This window comes from Electrophorus electricus, chromosome 20, assembly GCF_041902795.1.
Source record: "Electrophorus electricus isolate QZ-2024a chromosome 20, ASM4190279v1, whole genome shotgun sequence".
Classification (NCBI taxonomy): Eukaryota; Metazoa; Chordata; class Actinopteri; order Gymnotiformes; family Gymnotidae; genus Electrophorus; species Electrophorus electricus.
The window spans coordinates 702,925-728,499 of NC_137516.1; the positions used below are offsets into that span (position 1 = coordinate 702,925).

The 25,575-nt window shown below is 46.1% G+C and overlaps 1 protein-coding gene and 1 pseudogene across 2 annotated transcripts in view; one reads left to right on the top strand and one right to left on the bottom strand.

Annotated features, from left to right (window-relative positions):
* Nucleotides 1-5,204: 5,204 nt before the first annotated feature.
* On the top strand, nt 5,205-15,248 carry LOC118242975 (alpha-2-macroglobulin-like protein 1; annotated as a pseudogene).
* A 4,882-nt stretch (nt 15,249-20,130) lies between these two features.
* hmcn2 (hemicentin 2) overlaps nt 20,131-25,575 on the bottom strand; it is a 59,101-nt gene continuing 53,656 nt past the window's right edge. For both annotated transcript variants that reach the window (XM_081703099.1, XM_035536166.2), the window contains 8 exons: nt 25,340-25,474; nt 25,106-25,225; nt 24,767-24,892; nt 24,533-24,661; nt 24,131-24,436; nt 23,452-23,571; nt 22,961-23,087; nt 20,131-22,023 (listed from right to left, as the gene is read on the bottom strand). In XM_081703099.1, the coding sequence (XP_081559225.1) occupies nt 21,651-22,023; nt 22,961-23,087; nt 23,452-23,571; nt 24,131-24,436; nt 24,533-24,661; nt 24,767-24,892; nt 25,106-25,225; nt 25,340-25,474 (1,436 nt within the window). In that variant the 3' untranslated portion in view covers nt 20,131-21,650. The remainder of the gene's footprint in view (nt 22,024-22,960; nt 23,088-23,451; nt 23,572-24,130; nt 24,437-24,532; nt 24,662-24,766; nt 24,893-25,105; nt 25,226-25,339; nt 25,475-25,575) is intronic.

Consider the following 25,575-nt stretch of genomic DNA (forward strand, 5'->3'; position numbering starts at 1 on the left):
ATGAAGCACACGGAAGCTCTCATGGGACTGTTCCTTCTCGGGTTGCAAGTAGATGGCAGACATCAAGCCAACAATTTGCATCCCAGACTGGCCAGTCCCAGATGCAAGGCTCCAGTGTGAGTTCGAATGTCTTTACTAGCCAACAGTCTGCCAGTGGTGCTGCACAACAAGGCAGCCCCCATGGGTCCCCCCCCATTCTCCGGTTGGGAGCACAGGGCAGACATTGAGCCAGCAGACTGCATTGCACACTGATCAGTCCCAGAAGGGGGTCCCAAATCCTCCCCAAACTGGATCCCACATTGTAACCTTCAACCAATACAACCCAGCAAGTCAGACCCCATCCAGCATGTATGGGTTGTCCAAAGGGCATCTTGGCACTTGCTCTAGTGGCTGGGGACAGAATGCTGTGATGCAGGCAGGTGTAAGCCAACCAGCATCTGCTGTGGATTTTAATGTGGACCAGCAATCCTCTGACGTGCACTTATCCTACACTGGTTCCCCATCAAGTGTGTCCAGTGGTTCAACCAGCTACAGCTTCACTCAGGACTTGCCTGGTCACTCCTACTACCATCACAGTAAACCCCAATTGCTTCCTACCCAGTTCAGTGGGATGGTCAAGCACTAGGGCTCAGGCTAATGCTGTTCAGCAAAAATGATGCTGAACCTGTTCTTGGTTCTTTTCAAAATAATCCTGCTTTCTTAAATAAAATGTGTTGCCAACACTGCTGTCTCTGCTTGGTTTCTGTTCAACAATGGTGTGTAAAATGTGAAGGGAACACTAGCCAAACAGACTCTGCAGTGCGTTTGGCCTTTGCTCTATGTATACATTTAGGTGGTGGTTGTGGCACTTGTTGAACTAGGACAACGCTGTAGTGGCTGGCAACACCTGTAGAAGGCTTTTGTTGTTCTTTGTGTGTTTGTTTCTCCTCTATACTGAGACTGGTTCATCACATGTTCACAATCTATTGTCTTGCAACTCTGGTCTACAGATCCCCTAGACTCGACGGTCTCACTTATTCCCAATGTTCAGCACAGACTGGTGGTAGCAGGGGGCTGGAATTGCTATCAGCTGTTCACCTTTGTGTTTTCAAATTCTCCTCCCAAGAGTCTTGTTCCCTATGGGGGGGGGGGACGGACCTCACCTTTTGTCTGTTCTGTGGTCATTAAAACTCTCAAACCTGATCTGATATTTCTTCAGATTCATGTGTGTGTGTGTGTGTACTATCATTAATGTTGTGTTCTCTGCTAGTTTTGAGTACAAATCACTAAACTAAAATAGGCTTTCCTTACTGTTCAATAGAGGTAAGTGGACTGTAGAGCAAGGCAGGTCCTAAGGCGTGATTTGTCCTCCTTTGAAGTGTCCGTCAGACCACTGGAATGTTAGTGGTGATATTGAACAATGCAACACATCAGGCTCATTCACACACCAGCATTTTCACTGGTACATTAATATACGGACTCAGGCTTGTACATTACAGGCAGCTAGCTGTGCATTTGAGGTATGGAGAATGAAGAGTGACGTATGGTCTGGAACAGAAAAACATTCCAATAATCATTGCCTCTTTATGAATACTAGGCACTCGTCTACAGTAATACATTCAGTTCATTTCCTGTACAATATGAATATACCGTACTGAGGTGGTCCAACAGCGCTCTCTAGGGGGGAAGCACTAGTGCTCCTCTATTATTACATGCGAGGTTCTAGAACGAGCTGGACGTAGAGCTGAACACTTCTACGCCAACTAACACGTCATATATATCGCGCACATCCCAACTAGCACTTCACTCCACACTAGTATGGCTTTACAACATTGCTAGTGAGAAGTGACGTGATTAGTGCAGAATAATAACAGTGTAGAATTAGCAACTCAGTAGGCTCCCGTAACGGGTTTACAACAGTCAGTTCTCAGTAATAAGTGAACCAAACCTTGCCAATGTCTTAACATGTACTCTTCACTAGAATAAACAGTAAGGAATCAGCTTACGTCCCACACAGCACGTGGAGAACAAGGACGTCACTGGATACACGCGCTGCGACGTCTCTTCTGAACCTGTCGCCGCAGATCTCTGACGTAGTGTGTCGTCGCTCCATAATGACGTGTACCTTTAAGAGCAGTCTGTCCAACACTTGCAGTGGAAATGGAGCCTAAAAATACTTCAGAAATGATTTGCATATGGTCTGTTGGTCTACACTAACACTGCGGGTAAATTCCTTCCAAAGGTCTGCAGATACGTTTGGAAATATTGACATGTATGTAGATAGCTGCGTCAGACTTACTGCATCATATTTTGAATCTTGCTTATGAATGCTAGCAAGTCCTTGTGCACAGTGGTCTGAAATACTGGCAGAGAAAGCGGCTGTGGAGGGACGAAATGAGGCAACATTAGGACAACTTACCAAAAGCAGAAATGTTTTTAGAGCAAAGCACAGAGATGTATGGTTATTTATACATTTAACAGGTACCACTTTAGGCCTTTTAAAAAAGCAACACCACCAGTGCCAGGACAAACTACAGGTTTATTAATACAATTTAAGAACCATAAGATTAAATATAATGAGCAGAAAGTCTGGTTGTGAGTTTCAAGCACAAAGGGCTTCACAGACATTTAACGTGGACACCATCACATATGTGCATAAACCACTTCAGCAGTACAATTCGTGATAAACTACAATTTCCACACCTAGTTAAACCCTGCCATAAAATTCTACATCACAATTTCATAGAAACAGGAAACTCTCATGGCGGGAACAAAACGTGACTCCACAAAATACAAACATATTATCCCACATCACAACTAAAATTAAGGAGATCAACAAATATTAAAACATCATGTCACCTTACATCATATTCTATATTTACCAAAATTGTGCAATACACCCACCCACACCCACACTGCCTGGCCAAATAGGTAAGAGTCTCCCATTGGATAATTACTACATGGGTGAGTATGTTTCAGCTGGCAGCAAGCTATTTAACCCTAACTGATGCAGTGAGTAGCTTCTCATTTGTTAAACAACCATGTCAAAAGACACATCCTGTGGTCGTGGAAAAGATGCTAATCTGTTTCAGAAGGGTCAAATTCATGGCATGCATCAAGCAGAGAAAACCTCTAAGGAGATTGCTGAAACTAAGCAAATCGGGTTAAGAGCTGTCCAACGCATTGTTAAAAAGTGGAAGGACAGTGGGGAAACATCATCTTCGAGGAAGGAATGCGGTCGAAATAAAATCTCGAATGATCGTGATCGGCGATCACTTAAACGTGTGGTGAAATCAAATCGTAGCAAAACAACATGTTTAATAGTGAAAGTAAGAGCATTTCCACATGCACAATGCAAAGGGAACTCAAGGCATTGGGACTAAACAGCTGCGTAGCCTTAAGAAAACCACTTGTCCGTGATTCTGACCGGCAAAAACGGCTTCAGTTTGCTAGGGAACATAAAGATTGGACCCTGGAGCAATGGAAGAAAGTCATGTGGTCTGATGAGTCCAGATTTACCCTGTTCCAGAGTGATGGGAGCATCACGGTGAGAAGAGAGGCGGCTGAAGTGATGCACCCATCACTCCTAGTGCCTACCGTACAAGCCTGTGGGGGCAGTGCTATGATCTGGGGTTGCTGCAGTTGGTCAGGTCTAGGTTCATCAACGTTATGGGCCCAAAGAATGAGGTCAGCTGACTACCCGAATATACTGAATGACCAGGTTATTCCATCAATGCATTTTTTTTCTTCCCTGATGGCACGGGCATATTCCAAGATGACTTGGCGCAATGCTCCAAATCTCCCATCATCAATACAAGATCTTGGGGAAAAATTAATGCAACTTTGGACAGAAATAAATATTGTGACTTTGCAGCAGCTTGTGGAAATGATGCCACAGCGAATGCGTGCCGTAATCAAAGCTAAAGATGGTCCAATGAAATATTAGTGTGTGTGTGTGTGTGTGTGTATTTATAATATATATATATATATATATATATATAAATAATTCGATATAGCTTATATGCGAATAACACAAAATGTCCTAAAGCGCTAAAATTTGGCCATTTTAAAATTAAAATATGAACCGCTGGGACTCATGGACAGTAATTAGACATCAATCTTGGATTAAAAAGCCCAAACTAATTGTTCGAAATGCAATATGTTGAAAAAGGAATAAGATTTCCTTTCTATAATCAGCCAACAATTTACTCTGAGTTTTTAAGTATGAATACATAACCATTAAAACATGACTCCGAACAAGTTCGACAAATGAATCGTAACAGCGCAGGAGCGACATGACAAAGCAACCGACTTTGTATTAGTCCATATTCTCTAAACACTTACTGAGAGAGCCTTACCTAGTTATTCTTATTAACACAAGTGAAGAACTGAAAAGGATAACAAAAGAACAACACACACAAACTGACAAAACAATCTGCAAAATAATCACTTTCTCTAGTTTTGTATGTGTTTGAGTAAAAAGAACAATTCTAACGGCCAACAGATACATTTAGCTGACACTTTTATCCAAAGCAACTTACAATTATGACTGAGTACAGCTTGAGCAATGGCGAGTTAAGGGCCTTGCTCAGGGGCCCAACAGAGGCAATTTGGCAGTGAACCAGCAATGTTCCATTTACAAGTAACCTCGACCACTGAGCTACTGCTATCAAACATTATCACATAGAACATTTATAACAAAAGAACAAAAAAAGATAATGTTTTCAGACCTTGACTAAAACAAATTCATTCATTTTTAAAAAACACAATACTACTGTTTTGACTCAGAAATAGTTCAGAAATCAACATGTGGTGAAACGACTCGTTTCATCGAAGCCTTCGTGCATATTAGTATGCGCTCCACCCGTCTCGCACATTGCTCGTTAAACCGATTTGGTTTAGGAGATCGCCTCATCAGTACCTCATTAAATAGATTTGGTTTAGTAGATAGCCTAATCAGTACCTCGTTGAGTAGATTTGGGTTTTTTGTCATTGAATGACAACATTGAGGAGAAATTCAGTCGTGGATAGGCTGTGAGAGTGACGCTAAATGCTCCAACCCAATTAACTCAAACTTTGACCGAACTGATAGGTTATTTGATAAGTGGCGCAGTAGCTAGGGCAGGGCTCAAAGACTTTTCCCCCGTGAAGGGGAGGGGCTTATTATTTATAGCATGAGCTCCCAGGCGGTCTGATTGTCTGGTGGTGGTGGAGTTGCGGTCAGGATGCAGCTCTCCGTGGTGTTTGCCACTGTGCTTCTGCTCCTCCACAGGGCTGTTGCCTTTTTCTCTAATGACACGTATGAGTGTTTATTCTTTCTCTCATATCTGTGTTTGTTACATTTGTGGTAGTATTTGTTGGTTTAAAGTAAGCTGTAGGTCTCTAAATTTGTCTGTATTATTTATAGGATTGCCTATTTGTTTACTTTGGGCCAACATGATGGATTAAAATGCATGCCACAAAAACAAAACAAAAAACCCCCCCAATTCTCAGTTTTGCTGTATTTTTCACTTGTGCCAGGTTTCATGAGTAATTGGATGATGACAATAATACAGATATTATGCAAGTTGCTATACAAAAATTGGAGGCCTATTTAATGGTTTCCATGGACGGGCAGTGTGGATTTAGGTCTTTCTAATCAACCGTATGTCAACTGGTTTTATCTCTGTTCCCCTTCAGGATTTACCTGTTGACTGCCAATTCCCAGCCTGTAGGGGGCAGTACTGAGACACTGTGTGTCCATGTCCACACTGCCCAAAAAAGCTTATTGTTACATGTGACTCTGGAACACGGGCAAACCAGCAAGACTCTTCTGAGCCAGACTGTTGTAAGCCAAGCCCACTACCAGTGTGTTTCCTTTAAGGTCCGTACCCTCACTGTCTACAACATATTAAAGCCACAAAGAAACTGGTTTTTAATCAAGCAGAGCCCCATGTGAAAATGGAGCCTTTACTAGAAAGGTCTTTTGACTTGGCTTGTGTCCCAATTTTATCCCAGTTTACATCTCTCATTCCTTTTGTAGTTTTGGTCTGTTTTTTGAACATGTTCTCTGTGTAAGTTGCTTGTACAAGCACACATGTGGGTGATTGAGGAATATCAGAGACCCTCTGTATCTGCACATCAGATTAGAAGAGGTTTTCTGGGTTCACTTTGCTAGTTTCTTTCTTCATTAAACAGGTTCCTGCTGTAAGCATAGATACAGAAGCATCCATTGTCTTTGAGGTAAAAGGGAAAACTACATTCCTAAATGGGACAACAAAGATCCTCATAAAACCTCCTGCTCAGCTGACCATCATTGCAACAGACAAACCCTTGTACAAACCAGGACAGACAGGTATTGTTGGTGGTTTTGGACTGGGGTTTCCTAAAGGAGGTGCAGGGGGAACTCGACAGCCATGGATCTAAACCGGTCTCTTTCTGAGTGTTTGGAGGGTCAGCAGTATTGATGCTGTCTTTCTCTCTACAGTGAAAATCCGGATAGTGTCTCTGGATTCCAACTTCCTCACCTACAATGGGATGGTAAGGGAGTGAAATGTGCAGTTTTTCAAGTTGTTCCATAAAATAAAAGGACTGTTGCAGCAGTGTATGCCACTGATGTGAAGTGTGTGTCTCTCTCTCTCTCTCTCTCTCTCTCTCAGTTCTCAACAGTGGAGCTGCAGATATGAAGTGTGCAATATGCATCATCACTCTGTATGTATTTACTGATTCTGGAACTGTGTCCTGGTTGCTATGGAAATTCTTTGCTCATAGTATATTTGAGGATCATTGCATGCTGCTGCTGTCTGTAGGACCCCAACTCCAACCGTATTGGTCAGTGGCTGAACATGTCCACATCCAGCGGCTTCCTGGATCTGTCGTATCCCGTAAGCCCCGAGGCTGCAGAGGGATTCTATGTCATCACTGCCTGGAATGAGGGGAATGAACCAATCACGCAAGACTTTGAAATCAAGAAATATGGTCAGGCGCAGCACGGTTTTCAGTTGGGATTTAATGATCAGTGTTTGGGACAGTATGTTTAACTTGTCTTGAGGGGCTCATCTTAAGAATTCTTTAATGAAGTAAGGCAAAGGTTTGATGTGGGTTTAATATTTTGAAACCCCTCCCCCATAGTGCTGCCAAAGTTTGAAGTAACCATAGAGCTTCCTCCGGTCATAACCGTTCTGGACACTAAGGTCACGCTCAAAGTGTGCAAAGTAAGAGCCATTTAAACCTTGAGACTGAACCACCTGGCGCAACATTATGTATTCCTTACTCCACAACCTCCACCCTGGCTGTAGGTATACTTATGGGAAACCAGTGATGGGGTCTGCGACTGCCGTGGTCTGCCGCAGAAGTTACGGATACTGGTGGTTTGCGCCAGGCCCTGCACAGCTCCCAGACATCTGTAGAACTTTTACCATGAAGGTTGGTCCACTTGGTCACCTGTTCCTGCAGATGGTATTGAGAAGCTTCTAAGAAACGTCTAGTCATTTAACCTTCATTGTTTTTAAAGAGACTTTTGCCACCAAAAAGTAGCAAATCGTACAAAAGAAAGGAAAGCTCCCTTCATAAGTATTGAGACTTCCTCAGATTGCTTTGTAGTCCTCAAGTGAAGCAGTTTATGCCCCATGGAGGTGGCCATGTGTTAAAATGGGTTTAGTACAGAAGCTGAGACTTCTAGGTATAATGTGAAGAATCATTGGCGAAATTTCATATGAGGGAAAAGGTATCTGAACGATCTGTTTGGGTATTTTCTTGGGCAGTAATTGTTCTACAGTGTTTCTGAACTCTGTCTGGTCCATATTTACTCTAGACTGACAGGACAGGCTGCGGGTCCTACATCGTTGACCTGAGTGACTTTGCACTGAATGATACACGATATGAAGACATTATTAATGTTGATGCTGAACTGGAGGAATATGGGACAGGTGAGGTTTTCCCACTCTCTGACCCCTTAATGGCTTTAAAAATAAGTGACTGAATATTTGAAAAGGTTTTCTTTACTTGCAAAATGGTCCAAGTGAATGCAGACATTTGTTTGAAAGAGGTGTGTTTCAACCACAGGAGTGGTCCTGTCGGGGGTCTGGAAGCTCTACTGTTACAAGTGACATCGTCACTCTCACCTTTGTGGACGCTCCGGACACGTTCAGGCTTGGGTTGACCTACAAAGGAAAGGTAATTACTGGTCCTTTTTTTTAATGGTTTGCAATACCTGGCGTGAACTGTGTGCTGTTTAGGGGTCAACATGTAGCACAAGTTTCAGACAGTTGGTTTGGTGGGGGGTGTTTTTTAAATCCATCTTAGATTAAAGCCACTGGTCCAGACTCCGCTCCTATGAAGAATGAATCGGTGTATCTGGTTGTGAATTATGCTGGGAACAAAAACGCAAGCTGGAAGTTGGTTACCGATGGCAACGGTGTCGCCCCCTTCTCCTTAGACACGCGTTCATGGGGTTCACAATCCGTCTCTCTTGAGGTCTGTGAAGTCCGCCTTTTGTTGGAAAGGGTTCTTGTAAGTGTTACAAGCATAATCAATGTCTTGCCTTGTCTGACCCTTCTAAATGTGTCCCTTTTCTTTCTCCTCATAATAGGCCCAATATCTTGAGGAAAAGAAACCACTTGGAAATATGGCCAACATGAGAACACCAAACTACCTCTTTGCTTACCTGTTGGTTCAGCCCTTCTACTCCCAAAGCAGAAGTTTCCTGGCACTGCAGCGCCCGCTGGAGGTGTTCAGGTGTAATGGACATGCTACAGCACTGGTTCAGTACATCATACAGGGCAATGCACTGGAACCAACCCAACTCTCCCTAGATTTCTTCTACATGGTACGATCTACTGTCAGGTCACCATTTGCAAACTTGCAGCATATTGGTCTCCAGAAATCTGATTTTAACTTGGACTCCCGCCCCCCAATTTCTTGTCCTGTTGGACATGCTGTTTTGGAAGGCGTTTGTGAACACAATCTCCGTTGGGTGTGCAGGTGATGTCCCGGGGCAGGATGGTGCAGACAGGAAGCATCTCTGTGGCTGTACAACCAGAGAGAGGTCCATGCACACTTGCACTGTAGCCACAACACGGCCTCATCCTGTTGAAATGGATGTAGAGCTCAATTGTAACTGTTGGATGTGCACACCTGATTCTTCCGTTTTGATTTGAAAGATGACGAAACAAAAGGGCTCAAGTTGGGCCTGGGAAACTCTGGAGGGCTCTGAAGCTCCAGGACTGATGCCCTTTCTGCTCTAGGTGCTGTGTTCTAACTGTCCTGTGTGTGTGCAACAGAGAACCGAGGAGGAGTGGTGGTGCCCCTCCAGGATGTGCGTGCTCTGTCTCCGCTCGTCCAGGTAGTGGTGTACGCCATGCTCCCGAGAGGGGAGGTGGTAGCCGACAGCATGGACTTCCCCGTTGAGCTGTGTCTGGCTAACGAGGTCAGAATGTCACAATGTTCTAGTGGTCTTGTGAAGTAAAATGTTGCCGTGGCTGGTCTCCACTTCATAAGAAGCTGTATCCATTTACAGTGTAGCTTGAGGTTCTCACTAGTCTCTCATGGTCTCCCAGGTGTCTCTGAATTTCTCTTCTCCTGTGGAGCTGCCCGGGAGTTCTGTGGAGTTGATGCTGAAGGCTCGCCCAGGCTCGCTGTGCTCCGTGAGGGCCATCGATCGGAGCCTGTCGCTGCTCAGCCCGGACAAGGAGCTCGGCGTTGAATCTGTACGTTCATACCGAACCCCTAAAGCTCCAGGGTGCTCAGGTCTGTTCCAGCTGAGCCGCCCACCTGCAGAGCTCTGATCCAACACTTGTGCAGATGTTCTCCAGAACCCTCATTAACCTGATCAGGGTTGAACTCCAATTCAGCAGCAGCCCACCAATACTTGGATCAAATGCTTTCTCTTGCTCGGCTCATATTTTGCACAGTTGTGCAGCTGTTAAACGCTCATCGAGTCCTATGGCTGACTCTCGCATCTCATGTCATCCTAGGTCTTTAAGCTGCTCCCTGTCTACAAGTTGTCTGGATACCCAGATGGCACTGAAGACTTCTACCCTTGCTCTGAGATGCCACCTCGCCTGCCAAAGCCTCTATTAAATGCAAGACTCGCCTTCCCTGGTCCATACAATGGGAACGTTGATGTGTACCATGTCTTCAAAGTAAGAAATATTTTTGGCACCCAGGGTTTGTAGTTGATGTATGCTGTTGTTTGAAACACTGTTCCCTTTTCTCAGGATGCTGGAATCAAGACCATTACCAATGTTGACCTAAGAAAGCCCTTTGACTGCAGGACTTTGAGGAAATTTGGCTGTAAGTGGCATGAAGTCCTTTTGAGTGAAGAAATGCATATTGTATCTGATATTGAAGAAATATTCTCTCAACAGTTGAAAACGTAGCCTTTGCCAAAGAACTTCCTGTAGGCTCTGGTGAGACTCCCTCAGACCAAAACCCACCAGCCGCCACGGTCCGCAGATACTTCCCAGAGACTTGGATCTGGGACCTTGTTTATGTGGGGTGGGTACACTGGGCTGTGGCTCAAACCTGTTGCCACCAAATGCAGTGGCCTCGTCTGACCAGTTTTCCTTCTCCTCACCAGGACGTCTGGGTTTACTAGGGTCAACGAGACCGTCCCAGACACCATCACCACGTGGGAGGGAGGCGCATTTTGTACATCTCCGGTCGGGTTTGGCGTGGCCCCAAAAGTCGACCTCACGGCCTTCCAGCCTTTCTTCGTGAGCCTGACCCTGCCCTACTCCATCGTCCATGGAGAGGTGTTCACGCTCAAGGCCACAGTCTTCAACTACCTCCCCTCCTGCATCATGGTAAGTGGTCCAAGTGTCTCCATCCCCCTATGGGACAGAGGAGCTGATTATCCCCACGGTAATTCCTACTTGACTGAGCCCTCTGCAGTGAGTCCCCACTTATGGCTCGTGTGTGTGTAGGTTTTGTGCTGGAAGTACCTGTAAGCTACATGGAATGCAGGGGCAGTTATACAGTGCTGGGCTCTGACGCACTGTGTGTGTGTTTAAAGGTACAGGTGATGCTGGCATCCTCAAATCAGTTCTCAGTCCAACCCTGCAAGAGCTGCATTTACACACACTGCCTCTGTGCTGACGACAGCTGGACCTTCACGTGGGTCGTCACGCCCTCCGTGCTAGGTAAGTCTGGCGTCAGCTGAAATTGGAAGACTAGACATGTATTTTTATCCACATATTTAACAAGCGGATTGGAATGTGGAATTGCTGAGGTTGGCGGCAACAGCTGTCTAGCAGTAATGCTCTTCATTTGTGTTCCACTATTGCAGCCTTCTCAGAAGGCACATTCCAACTTGCAAAAATGTGTTGAGTAGCGTTACTGCTCTTTCTGGATGCACAATTATGCATTTCATTAAGTAGCTTGACGTTTCCAATGCCCAATTTGGGGGGTGTATTGTAGGTGAGGTGGTCTTCACAGTGACTGCAGAAGCAGTACAGACATCTGCACTGTGTGGGAATCGGGTGACCGGTGTGCCGGAGAAAGGACGTATGGACACGGTGGTTCAGACCCTGCTGGTGGAGGTGAGTTCCATTGGGGTCTCCTCCACCCTGAAGAGCCCCAGTAACCACAACTCCCCTTACTGGAGTCTGCCAGTAGCTGTACGCTTCTGAGCATTTGAACACTGCTGGAACAATATGAATACCAAACTTGGTTGGGTGGCTATTCTCCTCAGTCGGATGGGTGTGTGTGTATATATCTTGCACACCAAACCCCCCTTTTTTTTGTGTGGTTCCAGGTAGTCTGTACTGTGATGGGTGGGGTTGTTCACTGTTAACTTGACAGAAGGATACTGAGCAGACTAAAGGGTTTTGTTCTGGTGGTTCTGACTGCATACTACTTCCTCTGACAGGCAGAGGGCACCAAACAATCCAACGCTTACAATGAGCGCCTCTGTCCTGCAGGTCTGTAGTCCAACAATGATGTTCTCACTTGGGTTGGTGAGTGAGATGATGGCCCTTTTCCCATCCTCTAGGTGTTGTGGAGAGAAATGTTACACTGAAGTTGCCTAAAGTGATTGTGCAGGGTTCCCCCACTGCCTTTGTCTCTGTGCTGGGTGAGGACACTTGCAGCTACACACCCATTCATTTGGAATTGAACAAGGTCTTGCGTATGGACACGCACAATTCTGGTGACTCTCTCTGCAGGAGATCTGATGGGCCATGCGCTGCAGAACCTGGACAACCTGCTGGCCATGCCGTACGGCTGCGGTGAACAGAACATGCTGCTCTTTGCCCCCGACATCTTCATCCTGGGGTACTTGGAGAGCAGCGGCCAGCTGACGCCCGCCATCAGGAGCAAAGCCACCTCCTTCCTGCTGAGTGGTGAGGGCACACACCAGTGGCTCCCAGACTGTGTGCAGGATACCTGGGGGGTGGTTTGATTTCTGCAGCTTATTCTGGACCTTTTGGCAGCATGAGCTGAGCAGCCTGTTTCTCCCCATGACTGATGCAGGCTACCAGAGGGAGCTGACCTACAAGCATGAGGATGGATCGTACAGTGCCTTTGGGACCTCCGACGACTCGGGCAACACCTGGTCAGTCTCGCACAAACCAGATGGTTCCTGTACAGCTCTCAAATGACACCATACCCCTGGCTGTGTTATGGATGGCTCTTATTGAAATGAATGAATATAAAAATCAGAAGCTCCCTGGTGTCTGTGTACTCAGGCTCACTGCGTTCGTGATGAAGTCTTTCGAAAGCACAAAGCAATACATCTTTATCGATCAGGCCAAGACTTGGCTGGGCAACAAGCAGCAGCTAAACGGCTGTTTTGCCTCAGTGGGCAACCTCATCCATATGGACATGCAGGTCAGGACTCTGCAGTGCAGCAGATGTGTGGTGCAGCACTCCTGTGAGCCGGCTGGCTGACTTTGCGCTCTTACCCAGGGTGGAGTGAACGATGAGGTGACCCTCTCGGCGTACGTCACAGCTGCTCTACTGGAGTTGGGCACCCAGGGGACAGTGAGTGCTCCCCTTCCTCAAACGGTTCCCTCTAGTAGTCTGTGTGAACATGCCTTACTGTGTTTGCCATGGTAGGACCCCATGGTTTCCAAGGGTTTGGACTGCCTGAGGAACATCTCTGCACAGGTGAACTCCACCTATGCCATCGCCCTCCTCTCCTACACCTTCACACTAGCTGGAGACCAGGTGATGAGAGGAACCCTGCTCTCCCGCCTGAACCAGCGAGCCGTAGTGACAGGTCAGACTTGCCCAATTTGACCTTCACTGGATGTTGGTATCTGGCTGAGAAAATTGGTGTCTTCTGGAGGCTGCATGTGTCCATAAATACAGAGCAATTATGGTGATGGTTGGCTGGTATTTACCGGAGAATCTTGGCCGAGTGGGCTCGGTGCTTTTCTGTCTCCTTCAGTGGATGGGCGGCACTGGGGCAGTGGACGTGTTGGGACGGTGACGGACTCTCTGGACGTGGAGACGACCTCCTACGTGCTCTTGGCTGTGCTCTCTGGACCCCTGCTGCCCCAGTTTGAGCTGGGCTACAGTGCCGGCATCGTCCGCTGGCTGGGCCAGCAGCAGAACGCCTTTGGCGGTTTCGCGTCTACGCAGGTAGTGCCCCCCCCCTTCGCACCGCCAGCTCAAATATTGTCACTTCGTAGCCCGGCGTGAGTATGATCTTTGGCTCGCTTGATTCAGTTTCTCGAGATGTTTACACCTCAACAGCCACCTTTTAATTCTTGCAGATGCTCTTATCCAGAGCACCTTAGCCACTGCTGCCCTGAGCACATGTGTAAGGTACTTGACTTGTAATTGGAAGATTGTGGGTTCAAGGCCCTCAATTGCTCAAGTTGTACTCGGTCGCTTTGGATAAAAGTGTCGGCTAAATGTGCTTTCATTTCCTCATGGGATGCATCCTAGGCAGTACAGTAGGTTGGAGCAAGATACCAATGAACTCGATGCTGATGCCTAGCAGTACAAAAGGGCTTGAACTCTAGTCCTTCTTGTTTGTTGGATAACATCAGTGTAAAACCATACCCTAGAAGAAATGCCTCCTGTTTTGAATCCCTTTTCTCTGCCCAGGACACTGTAGTGGCTCTTCAGGCTCTGGCAAAATACAGCACTGCCACCTACAGTACAACAGGCACCATTGCGGTGACTGTGACGTCACCCCTCGGCTCGACGACCCAGTTCACGGTGAACCAGAGCAACAGACTGCTGTACCAGCAGATCCAGCTGCAGGAAGTGACTGGGGTGTACAACGTCAGGGCATCAGGCCAAGGCTGTGTGTTTGTGCAGGTCAGTCTGGTGCCCCTTGGTGTAGAGCTGCTTGAAGAGCTTCTTGGGTGTAAAAATGACTCTGGGGTACTTGTATTTCTCCTCCAGTTCACCCAGCACTACAACATCCCGCCTCCCAATGACTTCTCCTCCTTCAGTATCGCGGTCAACACAAGCTCAAACTGCAGTGCCCCAAACCTGTCTGTGGGGGTCATTGTGACTGTCAGGTGAGCTCTACTAGAGCACAAGAGGAAAGGATGGCTTTGGATGTATAAAGTCTGTCCATGTAACCCTGTGACTTTGCTTTAATTCACCTTTCAGGTATAACGGTAACAGGACTGAGACGGACATGGTGGTCATCGAGGTCAAGCTGCTGTCTGGCTTCAGTCTGGTTGAGGGGTCACTGATGCCAGTAGCTGGCTCTACAGAGGTAACTTTGACCTCACTGAAAATACCCATCATGCATTAGCTGGTCTGCTCACAAAGAACCTGTGTCTACAGGTGAAAGGCACTGTAAAACGCGTGGATCCAACGGAGAGAAACGTAGTCATCTACCTGAACGGGGTAAGATGAACAGTGTGTGTTGCGTGTTGGGACAAACACCATGGTAACGGTGGCCTCCATCACTTTGTATGGTGACTGCATCGGTCTCCCTTCCCCCAGCTGAAGAAGGGAGAGACCAAGACCTACACTCTGGTTATCCAGCAGGACATAGCAGTGCAGAACCTGAAGCCAGCTGTGGTGAAGATCTACGACTACTACCAGCCCAGTAAGAACCAGTCCTGTTATCTTCAGAAACCGTCATGGAAGATGAGGGAGAGGGTTGGATAGAAATGACCAATATGCAATTAAGGACAAGGCTCATATGAACTGAATTCGAATGTCCGCCTGTGTAGTATGAATAAGAACCGGTTTTCCTTTCTCTCCTGTAGGTGATGTGGCCGTTACACAATACACGTCTCCATGTAACGAACGGTAGACCACGTGCCCTGCTGCCTGCACTAATGTTGGCCATGTTGTACTGCATTGTACCAGGAGAATCTGTCCCTTTTACCTGAAATGTAAATCGGCTCTAATGCTACTGGGTGACTGTTGTATTGAAAAATTCTCTTGTGCAGTGTACAAATGCCTTGGGGGGGGGGGGGGGGGGGGTTTTGTGGTCTTCACCAGTGTTCCCTCATCTGCCCGAGCGCTCTTGTTACTGGATCACTGCTCAGCATAACTTGCCATTCAGAGCAAGACTAGTCATAAATTGAACACTGGTGGGGAGGGTCACAGGGAATTCACTCCCTCATGAGAGAATTGAGGGACAAAGTATACTAATGCTCAGAAATCTATGGATTTGTAAGAAGAGGAGTCCAGATATTGTGACCAGGTACACTTGGGTGTGCATCAAGGACCTCCTCTTCTTAGTTTAACCTCTCCACTTCTGTCCTGTTCCATCTACTAATCTCCTTCTCAGTTGTTTAGTTGACACTAAAGCCATTTATCATACAGGTACAGCTACACAGGATATATGAAGAATATACAATAAATTAAAACTGCTGCTACTCTACATGTTCACATGCATCACTACACTGACTGATGGATGCATTAGACTTCATGTGGGATTTCTAATAAATGTAACTAAATATCAAAACATTGTTAGTTGATTATGATGGTGAACATTGTTGGATTCTGCATGGACCACCACAAACTCAGAACTGTACAGTACATCCCCCCCACCACCAGATCTCCATCAGGTCCTGTAAAATACACAGTGCGCTTCTACATGTTTATCTCTCTTTAAAGTGAGGAGACGCGTCCACGCTGTGGCTGTTTAAAGTGAGTAAACATGTTCATTTGACATTGATAAGATCAGTGTAATACATTTTCATGGAAAGGCAAAATTAAAATTGTATCTGAAAAGGATGTTTTGAGAATCAACCTTGTTAGCATTTTAATCATAATTGAGTCTGAAAGATGCTTTTGTATTCCTCACAACTCCAGCCTACATCTAAACTTCAAGACTAGATGTATAAAAGGAATAACAATGGCTCCAAACTATTTGCAAACAAAAATAAAGTGCGAAATGGGTATTTGCTGGATTTGAATGTTTGACAAACAAACAGCCAAACTCAATTCCATCCATGTGAGAAGGAAACAAACAAACCAGAAATGAACATTAAGCCTGTACAATTAATGCAGCCTCTGGTACTACAGCAATATTACTGATATGCTTAATATCTCCAAGTATTTCTAGCTCTTGTTACTCGCTCGTAGGTTCCTTTAATTGGTTAGGTAACAGCTGTAAAGAGTTTGAACTGGTGATTCTTATCAGCTAACTTTAATGAGAGGCTTAAAAGGAATGCAGACAGGAAGGGAGCTTGTGTCTGTCTGCTTCTCTCAGGGAGAAGGGTTGGTGTATGAAGCTGGGTATTGGGGTTTCCCCCTGTCTAGTGGCGCAGAAGGTAGTCGTGTGGTGTTACCTTGTGCATGTTTAAGACTGCAGATTATTTTTGCGTTTAAATGTCCTTTTGTCTTGTAGGCTTCGGTTACTCCTTGCTGTTGTATTTCTGCTGAGGGATGCAGAGGGGCTTGGTGGTAAGAAAGTGTTCAGATCAAGCCACAGCTAGTGATGCTTTGTGTCCATGTTCAGGAATTGAAGCAATCTCTCTGCTCTGTTCATCCCTTTTGAAGTGTGGAACAAAAGATCTGCACCACACTGGTATGGTGTAGCGACATCAGCTTCTGTGGCTCAGCCCCAAGAAGTTGACTACCTACCTTATCTGACCAAGATGGAGGGCTCTCCTTCCAGTGTTGCATCCAAGCAAAGTAGCTCTGTGTTTCCTCGGCAAGGCCCGGAAGCCGGTCAGACTCCGGGTGGATGGTCAAGGAGTGCTTCCAGAAGTCAAATGGATTCAAGTGCTCAGACTGCAAGTGGCTCTGCTGGGTATTACCAGTCTGTGTTCCAAGGTGGCCAGCAACTTCCTGGACTTGTAACCCAACCCCAACTGCAGGACTCTTCTGGTAGTGGTGAAACTCAGTTTCAGGGGCAGAGTGCTAATCGTGCCCTCGGCACCCCCCAGACTTCCAGTAGCCTTTTTCAACAAGGTGTCTGGCATCAGGGGTCTGCTGGCAGCTTGGACTCTGTATCCAGCGCTCAAGGTTTCCCGAGTCAGTATACTGGTTCAAGGATGCACGCTGTGTCTGTTCAATCTGCTCCCACCCATCAGGGAGACTACAGGGCCCCATCCTCAGGCCACCCAACATACCATCCTTCAAAGAAGCTCCAACCTCCTCGTGTTCCCTTCCCTCAATCTCAAAGCTACACACAGCTGAAATCCAGACTCTCTTTCTTTGGCTAGCCACAGCGCCAGCGGGAGTTCAGGTGTAACCACTACTAGCCGGCAGCCGGTCAAGGATGCGCAACAACGTGGCGCGTCTCGTGGGGCCGTTCCTTCTCGGGTTTCGAGTAGATGGCAGACGTGGAGACAGCAGACTGGCAGTGATGTTCCACAAAAAAGCAGCTCCACAAATGAGCACCTACTATGGACCTTTGTATTCCATGGGTGCAGGCACATGGCAGCCATCTAGCCTTGACCAGCCTTCAGTACAGACTGCCCAGACCCAGCCGGAGGGTTCGAGTGTGAGTTCTTGTGTGACCTCAACTAGCAGACAGCCGGTCAAAGATGAAGCACGTGGAAGCTCTCGTGGGACTGTTCCTTCTCAGGTTGCAAGTAGATGGCAGACATCAAGCCAACCATTTGCATCCCAGACTAGCCAGTCCCAGATGCAAGGCTCCGGTGTGAGTTCAAATGTCTTTACTAGCCAACAGTCTGCCAGTGATGCTGCACAACAAGGCAGCCCCCATGGGTCCCCCCCCATTCTCAAGCTGGGAGTACATGGCAGACAGGAAGCCACCAGTCTGCCCAGTTGCAGGGTTCTGGTACAGGTTCTGCCACGACCTCCACCAGCCAGCAGTCATCTAATGATGCTGCTCAAAGCAGCAGCTCTTGTGGGACCTCTCCTTCACAGGTTGGGAGCACAGGCCAGACATTGAGCCGGCAGACTGCACTGCACACTGAGCAGTCCCAGAAGGGGGTCCCAAATCCTCCCCAAACTGGATCCCACATTGTAACCTTCAACCAATACAACCCAGCAAGTCGGACCCCATCCAGCATGTATGGGTTGTCCAAAGGGCATCTTGGCACTTGCTCTAGTGGCTGGGGACAGAATGCTGTGATGCAGGCAGGTGTAAGCCAACCAGCATCTGCTGTGGATTTTAATGTGGACCAGCAATCCTCTGACGTGCACTTATCCTACACTGGTTCTCCATCAAGTGTGTCCAGCAGTTCAACCAGCTACAGCTTCACTCAGGACTTGCCTGGTCACTCCTGCTACCATCACAGTAAACCCCAATTGCTTCCTACCCAGTTCAGTGGGATGGTCAAACACTAGGGCTCCGGCTAATGCTGTTCAGCAAAATGGTGCTGAAACTGTTCTTGGTTCTTCTCAAAATGAATCCTGCTTAAATAAATAAAAACACCTGTAGAAGGCGTTTGTTTCTCCTCTATCCTGAGACTGGTTCATCACATGTTCACAGACCAAATTTTTTCCAATCTATTGTCTTGCAATTCTGGTCTACAGATCCCCTAGACTCAACAGTCTCACTTATTCCCAATGTTCAGCAGACCGGTGGTGGCAGGAGCTCTTTGTAAGTGCCTATCTCCTCTCCAGAAGGCTGACTTCATCTCAGCTCTAATATTCCTCCCCTCACTACACTTCCTGGCTTTTAAAGGCCTAAGAACTTTGTAACTCTGCCTCTTCACTCACACAATCTGAGGTCTCACCAGGGGTGGTGGCACAGGTTTACTGCTGTCCTGGAAGTGGTTCCACCCCTCTCTTCTCTGCTCTTTCAGTCTTTTATATTTCAAATTGTAAAACTACATCTAAGTTCCCTATATAACTTGAGTTTGATGCTGTACTGAGTCAATTCTCCAATGAAGGAAATCCATTTATTCTTCTTGGTCCCTTCAACCTTCCGTCAGACAAGCTACACACCATTTTTCCTGCACCTTTCCACTGTTGACAATTTGACCTTGTTTTCAACCAGTTTCCTCTAACTCAGAGAGCAGGCTATGTTCTGGACCTGATCTTCACCCTCCCACCACGAGACATCACAGTCACCATCCTCCACCTCTCAGACTGTTACTTTTTATCCATGTTCCTTCTTCCATCACAAGCTATGATCCACGTTCTCCTCCCTTCCTCCTATTTTGTCCATCCTTTCTCTCCCTTACTTTCTTCTCTCCCTGGATAGTTACCAATTTCTCTTGTATGCTCTCCAAGTCATCTCTCTGCAGAAGTTGCGCAAGATTTTCTCCACCTGTCCCCTGTCTAACAAACACTCCTCTGCCACAGGAGAGCGCTAAGAACTGCAGAGAGTCAATGGAGTACAACTCAATGAAAGCTCGTATTGGTCTCCTTGCCAAGTTCTCACTGGAAGTAACATCTGCAACATCATCCTACTATAGAGGACAATTTGAATCAGCCTCTTATCCATGCAATCTCTTCAGTATTTTTTTCTTCTCTCCTTAATCCTCCCCCTCATTCCTCATGTCATGCTCGTGATGAAATCCTCAGCACGTTTTGAGGAGGTTGCAGAAATGTGCCCGTCCTTTTCCTTTGTTCCCACTCTTCTAACCAGTCTTCGTTCCCCTACATCCAGCTCTGGCTACTGCTGATGAAGCATACATGGACTGTTGGCTAAAGTAGCAAAACCTGCAAGACAGTCAGGTAATAAAAGCCTATAAAATGTTATTGAGGTTGAGGCTTAATTACATTCATTATACTATACACACCATTGTAAATGTATGATGACAAAGTTGAACTGACCCTTGTAATGAGTCAGGTGCGGAATAAGCAGGATACATCTGCAAGTGAACATTTTAATTAAACAAAAGGAAACCAACCATGTGCACATCCAAAGGGGCAGCTGAAAAAGAAAACCATAAAACCCGAAGGAACAGGGAATCCAAGACGGAATACAACCATAAATGTAAACAAAACATCAAAGCAAAGACCACATGCACAGTCTCAGAATCACAGAACAAGGCAGGGCAGAGAAGGAACACAAACAAAACAAAATCACACGGTGACTAACACCATGCAAATGAGATGAAAACGAAAACGGAGTCGAGGGGGAGACTGTGACAACTGTCCCCTCACAGCAGGGATTTTAACTGTGCCAACAGCCCAGAGCTTGTAGTGTCATGGTGCCATCCCACATCTGATGTCATGGGAGGTCAGAGAGGAGGGAGCATACTCAACCTCACACCCAATTCTCTCCAGGGATGCTTTCTGACCAGAACAGAATTCCCAGCAAACCGTCAACATTCCGCGACACCCCCCACTCCAACCCTGCTGCCTCTCCATCACACAGGTTATCGGCATCTGTGTGAGTAATCTCATCTCCTGTCTCGTATTTGTCTCATTGAGCCTGTCTGGCAACTGTTCAAGCTGCATGCTCTCAGAAGGAGTTTCATCTGCACCGAGACCCACACCTGCCCCTGCATCTGCCTCTCTGGAAATCCTCTGCTCAGACCAGGACATCCTGATGTGGAACTCAAATGCACAGACACATCCCTGTAACACACACACTCCATAATTGACATGATGTTTTTTAGTTGACTATGAAATTGCAGTTTTATTACAGTAGGACTGATCAACGTGGACATTACACAAAACATCATGGACTTTGAATTTAATTATATAATTCATGTCAAGTCATCGCACAAATTATTGTACTTACTGATTAAGAAATTTTATGGATTTGAATAAAACATCAACGGCCATTTGAAGAGACACATCAGTGTTAAAGGAGTAGTATAGCCAGTAACGTAGTCAGGGCAGAAACACAGATACTATTGAGCCAAAGTACAAAACCAATACCCACACACACACATACACAAATTTAAAAAAAATTAAAAAATATGAAAATGATTTCAAGGTAAAAACATTAAAAATAATTATCACCCATTATAATTTTGACAGAATTTGATACAATGGTGGTTTAATAACCCTTTAAACTGTTAACTTATCTTTATTTACTACCTGTGAATTATATTTATAATTAATAATATACTGCAATAAAAAATGAAAATATAAATCAATCCAGGTAAATCAGTGGCCACAATAACCAGCATCAGTAATGCTACATATTCTGAATCAGCGTGGAGTGTCAGAGGTGTCAATCCTTCTTGATTTCATGAGAGCATTAGTGGGAATTTTGTAGCGCTAGAGAGCTGACTGTAGCAGGGGACCATGGACAACATTCCCTGATTATACTACACTCTTTGGCTCAGAGGTGTTTTTTTTGCGTTGATGTGTTCATCAAGGGTCTTTTCAGTGTCCACCAGCTGAGGTGCTCAGAGTCCCTGTGGCTCTGCTAGGCTGGGAGATCAGAATGGGTACACGGAGACGGAGATATAGATGATGAACATGCTCTGGTAGGTGATGCGGCCATGCTCGGACATCGTGGTCGCCTGCACCCTCAGCCTGGCCAGGCCAGGTCGATCCAGCGGTTGCGTGGTGAAGATGATGCCTCGCCCATCTTCATCCTTGATACCAAACGGTTGACCTTCGATCTCGCCACTTTGCTCCAGGATCACGAAGGAGGTCTGCTCCTGGAGGACGCCGGACTCGGAGAAGGCCGACAAACGGATGACGTTGTGCTGGCCGGGGATTCCCAGGGGAAGTGTCAGGAGCTTGTACTGAAGCAGCAGGGTGGAGGTGCCTGACCCACAGTCCCGGGAACACAGCCTGTAACAGGTACTGAGGGCAAACAACACAACCAATCAACTTCTGCCGAGCCTCAGTCCCAGGAACGAGGCCTGTAACGTACTTAAATATATATTGTTGTTATTTTGTGTGTACCTTTTTTTTTACAGCAAACATATAAACATAAAACAAAAATATATATAAGCACATATAAGTAAAATTATAATAATAAAATATAACAATAAATATATAATATATAACCCTCTCAACAGTTTTGCCCTTATTCTGTGAATAACAAATACAAGGTATTTTAATCATTTTACAGAATCAACACTTTTACCCTAAATCCTTTATCCTAAAGCTACACCCCTGGTTCTGGTGTGTGATTTGAGTCCTAAATAATTAACAGCTCTGATATGCATATTATAATCCAGAACCCTATTCAGATTGAGACATATCCTACATAGGCCAAGAAATGTGTACATTCTTTGCTAACCTCTAGATTAGACCTAATCTTGAGATTAACCTACTACGGCGTGTTACTGGCTGACTCCCCGTTGCATCTTTAGCCCAGATACCTAATATTTTCCTGATCTGATTCAGTCAGCACCAGCATCCTGACAGGTTCCACACGGACTAGTAAGTGCGTTTAATGTTTAAAGCCACTACTGGCTCCATCCTGCTTAGTTCCTGAAGCGTGAGAGCCCATCCTGACCACACTGAGAACCCTGGGATCACTTACACATCAGGTGGCAGATGCTCTTATAATTAGAATTTCTAACTCTGGAATTGTGTTCTGAAGAATATCAGAATATTCTGGAGAATATCATGGCTTTCAGTCACAAATGAAAGACTTACTTGTATAGGCTGGCCAGCAAATTGTTTTGTCCATAGCTTTCCCATCACTTGTGAAGTTGCTGTCAGTTACACATCTATCACGTGCTCCCCTGCACCCATGCTAAGATCTGTGGCTTTAGGAGATGTATCTTACCCTGGACTGCCTCCTCTCAGGTAGCTGATGGGGCAAGGCGTGTCCAAACACTGATATCCCCCCCTCGTATTAAAGCACATTTGGTTTGATCCACATTGTATGCCCTGTTCAGTGCACTCATCAATATCTGAAAGAGACATTTTTAACTTGATAGGTTAGTGTTAGGTCAAACTGTAACATGAATTTACATTGTGACCTGATAGGTTACGGTTTGTTCAAACTGAAAAACAACTTTCATTATTTATAAAAATTCACCCTAACCTTTATGCTTGTGCTTATTTTTAATTATCAAAAATTCCACTTATAATATTTACAAAAATCTGTGCAGTGTGAAGCAATGCTGTTTGTTGCTATGACACTGAGCATACAAAGATTAAACTACAACTGTATGAGTCTCATATTTTGACTCTATTGTCAGACTATACACAGCCAAGGCAGACAGTAATTATCCAGAAACACATAACTGCATGGTTTGGTCCAGGGGATCTCACCTTTGCAGGTCCGGCCATTAGATGAAAGCTGGTATCCTGATGGGCACAAACACTGGAAACCCCCTGGTGTGTTTCTGCACGCATGCTGGCATGGCTTTCTGAGCACACACTCATTGACGTCTGTGCAGGGAGTGGAAGAGCCCAGTGAGGAATATTTACAACCCTGATACCATAGTCCACCCACCAAGATACACTAGTCTAACCACTCAGATACCCTAGTTCACTCACTCAGATATCGTAGTCTACTCACTCAGATACCCTAGTCTACCCATCCAGCTGCCCCAAACCAACGCACCCAGATAACCTAGTCCACCCACCAAGATACCCTATTCTAACCATTCAGATCCCCTCTTTTTCCCACCCAGATACCCCAGTTACCCAGGTCTACCCAGCATTTTTATATCCTGTATTTGTATCATTTTAAATTGCTCAGCTGAGGCTAACTGCTAATCCCTAAAATCGTTTACATCTCATTTGGTGGAGTTTATCTCATATACTCTGGAACAGTCTGGCCAGGAATATTAGTGATGAATATTAGTGATCTACAGGTGTTTTTAAGTCTTGTCTAGCCTGGTCTACTCATAACTTACAGGTTATGAGTAGTCCTTCATTTGGTTTTGCCTTTTTACACTTCAACAGATTAGAGCTCAAAATTAGTGTTGTTGTTGGCACTACTCACCCACACAGGTGCCATCCTTGCTGGTGTACCCAATCGGACAGCCATGTCTGGGGCTCCGGGAAGCTCCCTGGTGCTGCCGCTGGAGTTGGGTCAGGAAGGGTTGGCCCACTGCAGACACCAACTGGGGACGTAGTCTGGCCCGGACGCCGGTGCCGTTGCTGAAGATACGCCCTCTCTCCAGCCCCGCACAGGAGCGCCCATCACCCAGCAGTATGGCGCCCAGCGGGCACACGCAGCGGAAACTGCCTGGCACGTTACGGCACTGATGGGCACAAGGGCTGCGTGTCTGGGCACACTCATCAATGTCTGACACCACACAGCGCAACTGGGATTAGAACCTCATCCTCAGATAACTGAAAATCATCATTGCTGAGCACGTTGGGATGTGTAAATGAAACTCACCTATGCAGGGTCTACCCACACCCTGGGAGTGATAGCCTCTGGGACACACACACCCGTACCCACCAATGGTGTTCCGACAGATCTGACTGTACCGACACAAATGACTTCCATCCTGACATTCGTCTATATCTGTGACAGGATGACAGATCAGATTTAATGCCAGACAGCTTATTTGACCTGCAGGAGGGTTAAATCTAAAAGGACTGAGTGAATGAGAGCGAGAGGAAGTCTTACCTGTGCACACACCGCCCTCAGCTTGAGTCATGCCCACTGGGCAGCTGTCAAAGCACTGGTACCCTCCCTCTGTGTTCTGGCACTGCTGGTGAACTGGACACACATCCCTCAAACACTCGTTTATGTCTGATCACACACACACGCACACACACAAACATGAATACACACGCACACACATATAATGAAAGTTAGTAAAATACTTAAAATCAAACACATTCTTATGATCCTAAGGTGGAAAATGAAACGCTCATTTGAGCACACAAATCAGACTGGTTTGGTATGATCTACAGTAATAAGCTGTGGATTACTGCTGAGTGTTTGTCCCGCAGAAACACTAACCCAGGCAGCGATGTCCTGCCATCTGATACCCAGGCAGGCAACCACAGTGAAAGGAGCCCAGCGTGTTGAAGCACTGCTGTTGGCACGGAGACACGGACGACTCACGACACTCATCCACATCTGACATTAGCACAAGAAACAGACAAAGAGGCATGTTTCACTCTGGTTCTGTGACATTCCTCCTCCCGATCAGTGCCTCTGGTCAGGAAGCTGCGGAGCAAAAGTGTGACGTGCCTTCACAGTTGCTCCCGGCGGCGTTAGGTTTGAATCCAGGCCCACACAGTGCCTCACAGCGGTAATGGCCCACCGTGTTCACACACTTCTGGTTGTGGTGGCACATGTGAGACCCCTGTGCACACTCGTCTATGTCTGTGGGACAATGCACACGGTCTCAAAATTAGGACACTTGCTTTACTGAATTTTAAAAATGTTGATTTTATGAATCTCTGAAAGTGTTCGCTTACCATGTA